This window comes from Ostrea edulis, chromosome 6, assembly GCF_947568905.1.
Source record: "Ostrea edulis chromosome 6, xbOstEdul1.1, whole genome shotgun sequence".
NCBI classification, from domain to species: Eukaryota; Metazoa; Mollusca; class Bivalvia; order Ostreida; family Ostreidae; genus Ostrea; species Ostrea edulis.
Genome location: NC_079169.1, coordinates 85,837,700 through 85,852,654, shown reverse-complemented (window position 1 = coordinate 85,852,654; position 14,955 = coordinate 85,837,700). Strand labels below are relative to the sequence as shown.

Genomic DNA, 14,955 nt, shown 5'->3' with positions numbered 1-14,955 from the left:
TTAAGATGCTTTATATTACAAAATCAATATTTCACTTGTTTGTTTGTTTACATAAAAAGACCCGAGTCTTTGTTTACATAACACATATTTAAGGCTAAAATATTGCTTTCATTCTTGCATTCAGAAGGTCAAAATTTTGGCTGTCAACATTAAATGAGTTATATTTCTAATGTTTAACATCAAAAATGAAAAATATTTTTATCAAAAATCGTGAACCAGTCCCTTTAATGATAAGAAAGGAAATAGTGATTAGAATAAATCTTTTTGTGTGATGAATACATGTTATTAATTAAGCCTTGAAGTTTTTTATAATTAGAAGACATGTACATCATTAATGCTTTTATTTATTTTATGTATACCCTAGTCAACACCATTTCTATTTCAGTTTTGCATTATTCGTTGTGATTTTATACAGTCATACACATTTTGGTGGAATATACCTGTGCATTTTAATTTGCGAAATTTTCAAAATTTATTTATTTCTCATTACACTGTACTAAAAGCTAAAAAAACCCAGTTACATGTATATGGTACATGTATTGTATTTATTCAAATTCCTGATATTCAATTAGTCTCATTGGGAAAGTATTTGAGGGAATCTTTTCTGATCAGAGAATCACCTACATAGACAAATGTTATCTGTCAAATGACAGACTATGCAGTATGCATGCATGTTTTATTGTTGTCTAGTATTCCTGGCAAAATGAGAAAAAATTGTGTGAATGAACATTACCATCCATTGTTGTCTTGTGGCATGTACTTGTCTGTTGTACAGGTTTACTGTTGACATTGCTTATTCTAGCCCCACTGTGAGGGCTTATTCTAGCCCCACTGTGAGGGCTTGTTTTAGCCCCACTGTGCAGGCTTATTTTACCCCCATTTAGGGCTTAATTTAGCCCCATTGGGACAGAATGTTACTTATTGGGGTTGGCAGTGCTCTTCATTTGCACAGTTATCGAGGAATTTAAATTCAGTTTTTGCATCAATTTTAGTGTCTCATCTATTAAACTTATAATGTTGATAAAGACAAGAAAATGGATGACAGGGAGACTGTTTTATTTGACTAGATTGGTAATGGCTTACTGAGGATCATGAAGGGGAACTTTTACGGTACATCAGACGTCATTCCTGTGGACATTGCATCCAACATGATGATCACAGTAGCCTGGGATTCTGTAATAAACAAGTGAGTATGATTATTCCGTAGAATCCTCACACACCTTTAGAGAATTAACTCCTTAACTTTGGAACACAGTCATGCGTGATATTCTAACTACATGTATGTAGTCACTAGTTGCTGATTGTGTCATTCTAAATGTATTACATATTTCTTACTTAACCTATCTTGTTGAAATTGTGTGTGTGTGTGTATATATATATATATATATATATATATATATATATATATCAATTTAGATTTAGAACATGTAGCAAGGGTTTAGAGAAGACTACATTTTGTAGCAGAAGGATTTTTAATCACGATGTAAATACATGTAGGCCATATTTGATGATAATGACGTTTTTATAAAATTAGTGCCCAAAAACACAGTAAATAATGATGATGCATCGATAAAGAATCATCAAAAATGTTACACGGAGAATTTTAGAAATTTGTAGCATCCCTCAATGACTAGATCGTGTAGAGGATTAATGGACAGGTTTCACATTGCCGGCAATATGTCCATATCCTGAAAATTTACATGAGTATTTGATAATGGTCATTAAAGGACACATCGCATGTTTCTGAACTTTTTAATTTTTTCAGCAAAATTAATTCATTTCATGCCTAAAACTACTTAACATATGTTTTAAATGAAACAGTTTGTGTAGTTTTCGAGTTTGAAAGCGATGAAATTCAAATCTTGCGATATGCATATTTTCTTCGATTATTTTACGCGCCATTATCTGTGACGTCATATGCGACCTCGAGCGAGATTTGTAAAGTTGTTAGCCATATCATAAACAGATTAGATTTAATTGACAAAAAGACAATTATCACATTAACGGCTTGTAAATAACACTGCATTAGGGTGTTTTGTGCCGTTAAAGGGTGTACTTGCTGTCAGTAGAGAGGATTTGGACTGTTTTTACAAAGGAAGGTATGAGGGTCAAGACGTGAATATTTTGTCGGCACAACGACTTTGCCATAAAAAAACAGTAGAATTTGTCCCTGTACTTTTTCAAACAAGCACTTGGACAAAGACGTAGATAAACTGTGAGAAAATGGTTCTATCAAAGCTATGCACTGTTACATGTAGGGCTACGGCATATGCTTTCCGTTCTGCTCTCAAATTCAATACACACTTGCACCAACTGACCTTCACCTTGTAACAACATATAGGCAGAACTTGTGATCGGAGTTTCTTACCAACTGGTAGTTTTAGAAAAAGAAAAAGAAATTTAAAGATAAAAGATAATTGAACTTTCAATTATAAATAATGAAATATATTTTCCAACTTTGAATTGAATTATAATTAATGCTTTCATTCTTTTTAAGGCAACGCGTGCGTAACAACAATAGCATGCCACACTCCCACTTCCTAAGTAACAACATGTAGATTAAAAAAAATAATGATTAATAGAATTGCTTGAATAGAATAATTTAAAAGCATTGTAATTTTCACTATAAATTTGATCATTTTTATTTATTTATTTATTTCGAAATGCACCCGTGATGTCCAGTAGGCCTATACAGTAGTTGTCAATGATGCGTAATCGTATCATAATTTAGGCCTATCTAACTTCTCCAAAAATAAATTTAATAATAATTGCACTGTTTATTTTAGAAAAGCAACAACGCTAATTACAGTTGTTTAAAGAAATGACATTATCAAATAGTGTTTAGACAGCGATCCCATGTAAACATTATTTACTCGGAAATGCAGACGTCATACTCGCTTTCCTCATTATACCCCCCGCAAATGAAGTTTGGGGTGGTATACTGGAATCACTTTGTCCGTCCGTTTGTCCGTAGACGCAATTTGTCCGAAGTTTATTTCTAATACCGCTGGACATATTTCATTCAAACTTTATGCACATCTTCTATATATTATGTAGTTGTGCATCTCGTATTTTCATTGAAATATTTTAACAGTTATAGAAGTTACGCACATTTTCTTTTCATTTTGGGGGTTGCGCAAATTGTCCAGAGTTTAATTCTAATACCGTTGAACAGATTTGATTCAAACTTCATTCTCATCTTATATATATAAAATGTAGTTGTGCATCTTCTATTTTCATTGAAATATTTTAACAGTTATGGAAGTTACGGACATTTTCTGGTTTGGTTGTACTTGTAGTGGGCATAACATAATGATCTTTAACAAAGTGAATATAAACTAAAGACTAGAAGAGTTGACCAGGGATTTGCAATCATACAGCCTAAAATGTGCCAAATAGTATTCATTGTTTATATTAAACATATTTTTAATATTTCATGTACTGCTGTACTGTAGAATATACACTTCTGCATTCACATTGATTGCCCTGTAGATAATGTGAAAATATCCAATGTGCTTGCATTAAATATTTCCCATCATCTTATATGCCCCGCTGGGGGTATTAGTCCCATTAGGACAGTTCTAGTTACAATTGGGTCGCTATTTGTATGCAATGGTGGCTAAAAGATATAAGACTCGGGAAATTTGCCAACATCGAAATAAATGTTATCCATGGTAAATAAATTAGGCCCCTAAAACCCGAGTTTTTAAAAATATCTAACACTACTTTTACAACAAGTTGATCGACGAAGGTCGCATATGATGTCACTGTACCACGTGACTACCTATCTAATTAACTAGGCTTTTTGAAATTGGGGCTTAGATTTAAGTCCGTATTGTGGCTAATTATCGCCATACTTCAGCGAACGAACTATTACAATTAATTTCTATAAGCATAAGGAAGACAAAATGCATATAATTCTGTATACTTTGAAAACACGAGATGTGTCCTTTAAGGGGGAAATAAATGTATCATTAATTCGGATAAATCATATTAAGATAAAATTGGATGTGCTGATTATTTTGGTGTATCGCCTGATGGTGGACTGAGGTATACATGCTGGGTATTTACAGATATACATGAAGGCACGGCATCTTGGGATATTTTATGCAGATGTGAGGGTTTTGTTTTTATATAGTAACTACATGCTTGTACCTGTAATATTCATCAAACTCTCACTCAGGAGTAGTTTGTGACATTCTTGTAGAACTCTTAATTGAAAAATAGACAGTTAAGGATACAAATTGTATTGTCATATGTAATAAAAATCTAACTATGTCAATACCTGTCTATTTCTATCATGTTACTACTTGTATTGTACTTTATTATTATGTAAATGCTTGTCTATTACATCAATATTTGTCTATTATGTATAGGTCAGAGGAACTGAAAGTGTTTCATTGTACCACTGGACAAATTAACAAGTTTACCTGGGGACAGATGGGTAAGTTATTAATTTACATTTTGTTACTTGCAAATTCTTGTAGTTGTTAGTTACACGTTTGCAAATTTCCCACTGTATGTCATGACAAACATGAGAGCCATATTCATTATGCATGCAGTGTTATTGTATGTGATGTTCTTATGATTCAGATGTTAAAAATTTAATTGCAGTGACATGTGTTTTTTTTTTTAATTGATGAGAAGCTATACATTTGTAGAATGGTTGTAGTGTTGTGATTGTCTTTCAGAACGCATGTCCTATGAGTATTTCATGAAGAATCCTGTTAATACAGTTGCAAGAATTCCCAATCCTCGCTTTACGAAGAATTAGTAAGTCTATACTTCATATCAAGCTAACAACTCGGTTAATATTGCAATGATAAAGCTTTCTTTTATCATCAAAATGTACGACTGCACTTTGCATATTGGAAATGTTTGATCGCGGTGGCCGAGAGGTTAGAGTGTTCGCCCCGCATGCGGAACGCCCGGGGTTTGAATCCCGGCCGCGACAGACCTAAGTCGTTAAAACAGGTAGTGACAGTTCCATCGCCAAACGCTCGGCATCAGGTGTGAATGTCACGGGTCCTCGGAAATTACCTTATAACGGATTACCCGTGTCACAGTAAGTGTGACACGCTAAAGAACCCTCACTGCTCAATGGCTGTAAGTGCCGAGCATAGGCCTAAATTTCAAGCCCTTCACCGGTCTTGGTGACGTCTCCATATGAGTGAAAAATTCTCGAGCAAGACATTAAGCAAGATACAATCAATCAATCAATCTTTGTGATTGAGTGATTCATTATAAATAATAAACCTATTGCCATCTGTCTTCGTCTGTCGTCGTGCGATGTGTGTCCGTTAACATATTTACATTTTTAACATCTATATGGAAACTACAAGGATAATCATTGCCACTTTTGGTTTGAAGCTATCTCTAGGATAAGAGGAATATAAATTGTGAAATGTATGACAATACCTCCCCTGGGGCCTCGTGGGTGGGGCAAAATATGCACACAAAAAAGCAGCCAAATTTTCAAAAACCTTCTCTATTCCCACACATATGTAGGAGAAAAACTAAAGGTATGGTTATGGTGTCCATGAAATCCTCTACTAAAATTGTGAAATTCATGGCCCTTGGGTGAGGGGTTCAGGCCCTAGGGCGGGGCCAATATGGCCATGTAGTGAAAATGCATTAAATCATAGAAAACCGTCTTCTTTACTGCCATTTATATTTGAGAAAAATTATATGCATGATTATGATGTCCATGATTCTCTCGACCTAAATTGTTAAATTCATGGCTCCTGGGTCAGAGTTCAAGCCCGAGGGTGGGGCCAATATGGCCATAAAGGGAAAATATTAGATAATAGATTAATAGATAAGTTTCTTCTCTACTGATATATATACATGTGTATGTATATATATATATATATATATATATATATATATATATATATATATATATATATATATATATATATATGGCCATATATATATATATATATGGCCATAAAGGGAAAATATTAGATAATAGATTAATAGATAAGTTTCTTCTCTACTGATATATATACATGTATATATATATATATATATATATATATATATATATATATATATATATATATATATATATATATATATATATATATATATATACTGTATATGAGAGAAAAGCATAATTATGATGATGTTGATAAAGCTCTCTACTTAATTGTGAAATATATGGCTCCCGGATCAGGGGTTCAGGCCCTTGGGCAGGGCCAACATGGCCACATAATATAAATGTATAAAATAATATTTTTTCTTCTTAAATTGTGAAATTCATGGGTCAGGGTTTTGGGTGTGTGTGTGTGTGTGTGTGTGCGATTGATTGTATATTGTTTAATGTCCCTCGAGAGAATTTTTCACTCATATGGAGATGTCACCATTGTTGGTGAAGGGCTGCAAAATTTAGCCCTATGCTTGGCGCTTACAGCTTTTGAGCATGGAGGGATCTTTATTTTGCCACACCAGCTGTGACACGGGGCCTCTGTTTTTACGGTCTCATCCGAAGGACCACCCCATTTAGTCACCTTTTATGACAAGCAAGGGGTGCTGAGAATCTAACCCGGATCCACACAGCAAGGGGTTGGGGGTATGTCAAAATGATTTATATGTTTCAAACTTCCATTTTTCCTTCTTCTGTAAATGAATAGGAATTGTGTGCATAATTTGAAAGATCATAAACATGTGTACGAAGGACTCATATTGAGACTAATATGTAAATATGAGATTCCCTGTATGGGCTATGATATTCAGGTGACTCTTAAAGCCCGAGGGCCTCTTGTTTCTGTTAAATATTTGCAAGCGTGTTGCATGACATGGACTTTTTGTTGCCTATGATTTCAGTGTGTGGCACGAGTTATGTGTGCTGTTCGATCACGTCCTGCCTGCCTACATCATGGACGCAATGATGTGGGTGTCTGGGAAACGTCCTATGTAAGTATATACTAAGTTAAGGAAACTCAGGACTCGGCTGAACGTTTTACTCCTACATTATTTATCAGTTCACATAGTGAATGTAGCTTGGGCAACAATACCACACAATATGACTGACATACACAAATGTGTACTTCAAATCATGTTGTGAAGGGAGCAGATGCTCATCAGAAATTGCAATGACCAGTTAAGGTTGAGTGAAATGAAATGAAGTTCTTTGTTGTCACATGAAGATGCACAGAGCTTGGGGATTAGCTTGATAAAACCTGGGTACAAAGATTCCCATATCATAGACCTGAACAGAGATGCATGGTGGTCATGATAAAGGATAGACGTAATCTTAAATCTTGTATTGTTGTGAAGTCTATTGAGTTGTGTTATCATTGTGACATTTATCATAAATATAGGTCATGCTCAATAGTTTTATAGTTTCGTAACCTGGGTCATATGTATTTGATTATCTTTAGGAAGTTTGTAACTTTGTTATGCATACATAATTATCTGCAGGAATTAGATAAATTAGATAAATCTTTGTGAAGTTTAATAACCTGGATCATACATATATCATCTTTGTGAAGTTATAGTAATTAGAGTGATGTCTAATCTTTGTGAAGGTATAGTAATTATACCCCCCCGAACGAAGTTCTCGGGGGTATATATAGGAATCACTTTGTCTGTCCGGGCCATAACTTCTTTGTTCTTTGACTTAGGCATACCATATTTGGCACACAGGTGGATCACCATGAGACGATGTGTCAAGTACCTTCATGACCTCTATATGACCTTGACCTCAAGGTCAAAATTAAAGTTTTTTTTACAATGGATTTGTGTCCGGGCCATAACTTCTTTGTTCTTTGACAGGTATACCATATTTGACACATGAGTGTATCACCTTGAGATGATGTGTCAAGTACCTTCATGATCTCCATATGACCTTGACCTCAAGGTCAAAATTAAAGGTTTTTACAATGGATTCGTGTCAGGGCCATGACTTCTTTGTTCTTTGACATAGGCATACCATATTTGACACATGAGTGTATCACCATGAGAAAATGTGTCAAGTAACCTTCATGACCTCTATATGACCTTGAACTTTGACCTCAAGGTCAAAATTGATTATAGGGTTTTGACATAGTCATACCATAAGACATGGGTGTATCACCATGAGACTTGTGTCATGTACATTCATGACCTTTTTATGACCTTGACCTTTGATCTCAAGGTCAAAATTATAGGTTTATGCCATGGATTTGTGTTCGGACTATATTTTTCATTTTCTTCTACAAAGGCATACCATATTTTTACACTCAGGAAAGAGGTAATTTATACCTATTAACAACACCCTTTGGGAGATTGGGGTAAGCGGGGGTATTCTTAGTGAGCATTGCTCACAGTACCTCTTGTTAGAGTCAGGTTTTATCCTTGTGAAGGTATAGTAGTTAGAGTGATGTCTAATCTTTCTGAAGGTATAGTAATTAGAGTCAGGTTTAATCTTTGTGAAGTTTAGTAATTAGAGTCAGGTTTTATCTTTTTGAAGTTTATTAATGAGAGTGATGTGTTATCGTTGTGAAGGTATAGTAATTAGGGTCAGGTTTAATCTTTGTGAAGGTATAGTAATTAGAGTCAGGTTTTATCTTTGTGAAGTTTATTAATGAGAGTGATGTGTTATCGTTGTGAAGGTATAGTAATTAGGGTCAGGTTTAATCTTTGTGAAGGTATAGTAATTAGGGTCAGGTTTAATCTTTATAAAGGTATAGTAATTAGAGTCAGGTTTAATCCTTGTGAAGGTATAGTAATTAGGGTCAGGTTTAATCTTTGTGAAGGTATAGTAATTAGAGTCAGGTTTTATCTTTGTGAAGTTTAGTCAGTCTGTTGTGTTAGATCTGCTCCCTTACTTGCTACAGAAATTTTGTATAGTAAAATTTTGAGTGGATCAAAGGATCTAATTTTAGTTCAATCGGAAGTTTAGTAAGACATAAATCCATTATAAAACACCTGGCTAATGGGATAGATTGAGGAGATAATTTTGTAATTTTTTCTTCTAAAGATTTGTAAGGATTCAGGACAAGCTCCGGAAAGCTGTTGGAAGCTTAGACTACTTCACACAGAATGAGTGGGTCTTCTCCAACAAGAATTTGTTTGCCTTACTGGAGAAGATGTCACCAGAAGACAAAAAGGTAAAATGCTGCATTATAATCAAAGATAAGATGTAATTGATAGAACATAGGGATGATAACTGTAGTGTGGTTCTAAATTGTAGTACATGTATATGCAGTATATACAGAGAGCTTTATTTTAAAGGAAAACTAGATCATTTTGAAAAACAATTTGAATGAATCTAAATTGATTTTGGGTTAGGAAATACGATAGCCATAAAAGTGATGAATATTGAAGATGTAGACAGTTGTATATGTGAAGCTTTTTATGCCCCCCTTCAAAGAGGAGGGGCATATTGGTTTGCACCTCTCAGTCAGTCGGTCGGAAGGCCACATGTTGTCCGTTCAATATCTTGAGAACCATTTACTTGATGATAATTATATTTCATATGTGGGTTGGTTATGAGTAGAAGAGGACTCCTATTGTTTTTCAGGTCAAAAGGTCATAGGTCAAGGGGACATACGAATATAATGTCCGCTCAATATCTTGAGAACCCTTTGCTTGACAGACATCAAACTTGGCACACTGGTACATCCAAAGGAGTAGATGACCCCTATTGATTTTGAGGTCATATAGTTAAAGGTCAAGGGTCAATTTGGGCATAGGAATATACTGACCATTCAATGTCTAGAGAACCCTTTACGTGACAGACATCAAACTTGGTACACCAGTTTATCTTCAGAAAAAGATTACCCCTATTGATTTTGAGGTCACATGGTCAAAGGTCAAGGGTCAAACTGGACATAGGAATATACTGTTCGTTCAAAATCTTGAGAACCCTTTGCTTGACATACATCAAAGTTGGTACACTAGTACATCTCCTGGAGAAGATGACCCCTATTGATTTTGAGGTCACATGTTTAAAGGTCAAGGATCAAACTGGACATTGAAATATACTGTTCACTCAATATCTTGAGAACCCTTTTGCTTGACAGACATCAAATTTGGTACACTAGTATGTCTTCAGATGAAGATGACCCCTATTGATTTGGAGGTCACATGGTCAAAAGTCATGGATCAAACTGGACATAGTAACATACTGTCCACTCAATATCTTGAGAACCCTTTTGCTTGACAGACATCAAACTTAATACACTGGTACATCTTCAGGAGAAGATGATCCCTATCGAGTTTGAGGTCAAATGTCAATAGTTGAACCGGACATAGTAATATATTATCTCCTATATTTTAAGAATTATTGGCTTGATTGACACCAAACTTGGTACACTGGTACAGCATAAGGAGTAGATGACCCCTATTGATTTTTAGGTCACATGGTCAATCCACTCTTGACATACATGTAGGAAGATATTGTCTGCTCAATATTTTGAATTGATGATACTACTCTCAATTAAATGATGTATGTGTATAACCCTTTTCAGTTTTGCACCATGGGGGGCATGTGTTTTACAAACATCTCTTTATTTTTTATTTTTGTGTAGATCTTTAATTTCAATGTGAAATCCATACACTGGCCAACATACATGGAGTCTTACTGTCTGGGCATAAAACGCTTTGTTCTGCGAGAGGAGCTCACAGAGTTGTCGAAAGCTAGACACACGTTAAAAAGGTGAGGGCTTTTTCATTCCAAAATATCCATGTTCGTTCACCGTGTCAGAGAATGATGAAACATTGAATGTAATAGAAATTGAGACACAATTAATTACATTTGTATTAAATCAGAAGACAGAACATTGTAATTGTTTTTATGGTGTTGAAAGTCGTTAAAATTAAAAATTATAGTAGTAACTGCCATAGTTACACAGACTTTATTTTTATGCCCCTGAAATCGAAGATTGGGGGGCATATTGTTTTTGTCCTGTCTGTCATTCTGTAATTCTGTCTGAAACTTTAACTTTGCTAATAACTTTTGAACAGTAAGTGATAGAGCTTTGATATTTCACTTGAGTATTCCTTGTGACAAACCCTTTCCGTGGGTACCAACATTTTTGACCCTTGACCTTGGAGTTTGACCTACTTTTTGAAAACTTTTAACCTTGCTAATAACTTTTGAACAGTAAAAGATAGAGTTTTGATATTTCACATGAGTATTCCTTGTGACAAGACCTTTCCGTTGATACTAAACCTTTTGACCTTGACATTTGACCTACGTTTTAAAAAATTCACATTGGTCATAACTTCTAAATGGTAAATATTATAGAGTTTTCATATTGTACATGAGCATTTTTTGTGACAAGATCTTTCTACTGGTACCAAGATATTTGTCCTTGTGACCTTGGCCATCTTCATTATCGGGGGCATTTGTGTTTCACAAATACATGTTGTTCTTGGTTAAAACTCTTTATGCACTACTCAAAATACACATGTTAACGTGCCACACCATTATACAGATAACACTAAACTCATTTATGGCAGAAGTGAATGTATAGTATATTAGTACATGTAATTCCAAGTACCAATGAACTGGTTGTTCAGACATGATGACTGCAAACATGAACTCAAACATGATGACCTCAAACGTGATGACCTCAAACATGATGATCTCAAACATGATGACCTCAAACATGATGACATTCTCTGATTGTTCTCAACTCCTGTCAGACTGAAAGAAATTATTTAGAAAGATAAGTTTTACAATATTATATATATAACATTCTTAAGACAGATATTTTTTGTATGTACAAACCATTTGGTATAATTTGCCTGAGAGCATCCCACATAAAGCTATTCATTTCGACCTGTGAGGTCAATGAGAAAGATAGAAAATTCTTTTGTAATGTAACCCTCACCACAGCAGCATAAAACAAGATTAGCTCACTGAGGATTTCTGTTGTTATACGCCCGTCTTAAGACAGGCCGTATTATGTTATGGCCTTCATGTCCGTCCGTCTGTCCGTCCGTCTGTTAGCTTTTTCGTGTCCGGCTCATAACTTAAATACTATAAGGCCTAGAATAATCAAACTTTGTCAGTTGATACATCTTGGGTAGAAGGTGTGTCGCACATTAAAACCAGGTCGCTGTGACTTTTAATTAAGAAGATATGGCCAAATATGGTAAAACCCTGTCCGGCTCATAACTTGAAAACTATTTGATCTAGAATCATGAAACTTGGTCATCTTATGCATCTTAGGTAGAAGGTGTGTCGCACTGTACTTTAAGGTCACTGTGACATTTAGTTGAAGTGATTTTTTGAAAAAAGTATGTTATAATTGGTACAATCCCTACTCATATAAGAGTTTTGTAGAAAACCTCATTCAAAAATGTTACATCAAGAAAACACATATTTTTTTTATGATATACTGTACAGCTTTTTTTTAGCCTATGTAATGTTTCCTTTGTTTCTAACAATAACATGAGAAATTCCACTTGTCCCATGGGAGTAGCATGCAAAGGGCATTTTGACAAGACTAATTAATGAGTTTTGTGTAGAGCATCTCTGATCAACATGATCAAGCAGGTGTTATCTTTATCTCTAGGGAATTGGGCAGAGAGATCTTAGCCTCTTAATTGCAGATATACCAGAAATTATTTGTGAAAGTGAATTTGTTTGTTGTGGTTAGTCTTTATTTTCAAAATTAATTTAACATTGTACTATATAATTTTTAATTTTTTTTCTCAGCAACCTATATGCAGAGTATCATTTCTCACTAAGACAACAAATGGTTGCAATATGTATAAAGGCCTATTTTAATGATTAGTATTTTGATGTTTTGTTATGGCTGTGGCATTGTTCAGAAAAAAGATATACAATGAACAAAGCTGCAGATTGGGCATTTGTGTAAATCTGAACAGATGAAATAGTATTGCAATAACCATATTAAAAAATGTTAATTCAAGAAACTACACATTCTTCATTATATACACTGTACTATACAGCAGTATATAACAAACAAATTATTTCTTTTGTGTCAGTAACAAGAGAAATTTCCCTTGTCCCATGGGTGTAATTATCAAGCAATTCAGGAGGCATTTTGCTAACAGAAAAATTGCATTCTGTCAAATTACAGATTAATTAATGAGTTTAGAAGATTTCTGTTACAGCAATCTGATCAAGGAGGTGCTATCTATATCTCTTGCAATCGGGAATTGGTCAGAGGAATCTGAACAATTGATCTGTCAAATTTTAGAACAGTTCTAATTGGTAGCCATTACTTTGAAAGTTAATTTGGTATAAAGTTTAAGAATTAATATGATATTGTAAAATATATTTTTATTTTATATCTCAACAACAAGGTGCAGATTGTCATGTCTCACTAAGATGACAGTTTTACAGTCTAAGAATAAACATAATGACTAATGTTTGATGTTTTATTACGCTGTGCATTGTTCTTCATTCCTTAAAATACAATGAGCAAAGCTGCAGATGTGCATTTCTCAAGTCAAACACAACCAGTTGAGAAATATATGATGTATTATTTTTTTCTAATTAATAACTACACCATAGGAGATGCACCAGTATTTGAAATAACCGTTTTTAATCTATATTTATTTATATTGACATCACCATGCATATTTTACTTTTATACTTGAAGATTTGACAAAGGCAGATACTGATATATGTATTTTTTGATAAGTTGAATAAATCAACCTTTTTGAGTACTCCCATTTATTGTAAGTTGTTTGCTTGGATAAAGGGCTATCTTGCACTTTAATCATTTCATTGAAACCATTTGGGAAAATGTTTTTATATCCTTTTAAAAATCATTAAGCTTACATTATCAATATTTGAAGCAATGTCACATGAGGCCATAAAGTGGGTAAGATTCTTAAAGGAAGGTTGACATTTGGTTCCATGCATACCTATCTCTTCATGGTGATATGTTCATGTTAACAATATGTGACGGGCGTATCATGTGCCGTGGCGGTGCACTTTATTGATACCAAATATTACATGTTGTGAATGAGATGAAAACTTTGTGTAGACATTTATTGGTAAACTGTAAAACATGTAATTCTGTGTTGTAGACTTCAGAGGATAAACTTCGCTGTGAACGTGTTCCTGATTATAGCCGTATGGAGACTACTGATAAATCGTGTGGCAGTGGCAAGAACTCTGTGGAACTTTCTGCTGGGATGGGCCATCCGCATATTTAAACGAATGCCAAAAGTGGCAAAGTCTTCATAATGAGTAAACAAGACTACAACAAGTGTCTGTGATAACCTCTCTCATTAAAGACCGGACCTGTAAAAACTCGACAATTTTATTTATAGTGTTGAAATAACTTTACATGTTATCAATATTAGAGGGTTTTTTTCTTTGTTATCTATTAAAAGATTATTATTTATTAAAAATATTGTTAATTAAGGCAGTGATGGAAAGCAGGTTATACTCCAGATCTTGCTGGTCCGTGTATTTGTAGTTTATGGCGGTAGTGTGATTTGATGAAAACAAAAAAATGTTGTAAGTCTATATTTTGAGTCTGAGATTGTCAATGATGATTTGAAACAACAAAGTACAAAAAATTTCCGTCACATTACTATGCTTTGTCATGACCTGTGCAGTGTAGCTTCCCTTGGCATTATTCATTTTATTATTATTATTATATGTGAAAAGAATTTGAATAAGGATGGTCTTTTAATTCATACATGTATTTTTTTCTGGTTCTAGACTTTTTGTTAGCAGGAATGAAATGTAATTTTTCAGCATAAAATGACTACAGCATGTAAAAGTATGAATAAGAAATAAATATGTGGAAGATACTCTTGGAGAAAACATGACATATTTTTGTTCTATGGGTGGATCTAGGACTTCACATAAGAACGAGAAGACAAAGGCTGCGATGAATCCTGATGTCAATCTCATTTTAACTGACAATATAGAGATTACTGTCTTCGTAGTGGTTGTAATGACAAACTTGGGCAAGTGCTGTAAAAAATATAGTCAGTCCTGAAAAATTTAGTAAGACTGACAATTAAGGA

The 14,955-nt window shown here is 34.2% G+C and overlaps 1 protein-coding gene across 5 annotated transcripts in view; it reads left to right on the top strand.

Moving 5' to 3' along the window:
• The window catches only part of LOC125683759 (fatty acyl-CoA reductase 1-like), a 27,422-nt gene extending 12,668 nt beyond the window's left edge, over positions 1 to 14,754 (top strand). For all 5 annotated transcript variants that reach the window (XM_056142466.1, XM_056142463.1, XM_056142464.1 and 2 more), the window contains exons 8-14: positions 1,068 to 1,186; positions 4,377 to 4,444; positions 4,692 to 4,773; positions 6,829 to 6,918; positions 8,966 to 9,095; positions 10,518 to 10,645; positions 14,002 to 14,754. In XM_056142466.1, the coding sequence (XP_055998441.1) occupies positions 1,068 to 1,186; positions 4,377 to 4,444; positions 4,692 to 4,773; positions 6,829 to 6,918; positions 8,966 to 9,095; positions 10,518 to 10,645; positions 14,002 to 14,161 (777 nt within the window). In that variant the 3' untranslated portion in view covers positions 14,162 to 14,754. The remainder of the gene's footprint in view (positions 1 to 1,067; positions 1,187 to 4,376; positions 4,445 to 4,691; positions 4,774 to 6,828; positions 6,919 to 8,965; positions 9,096 to 10,517; positions 10,646 to 14,001) is intronic.
• Positions 14,755 to 14,955: the final 201 nt, after the last annotated feature.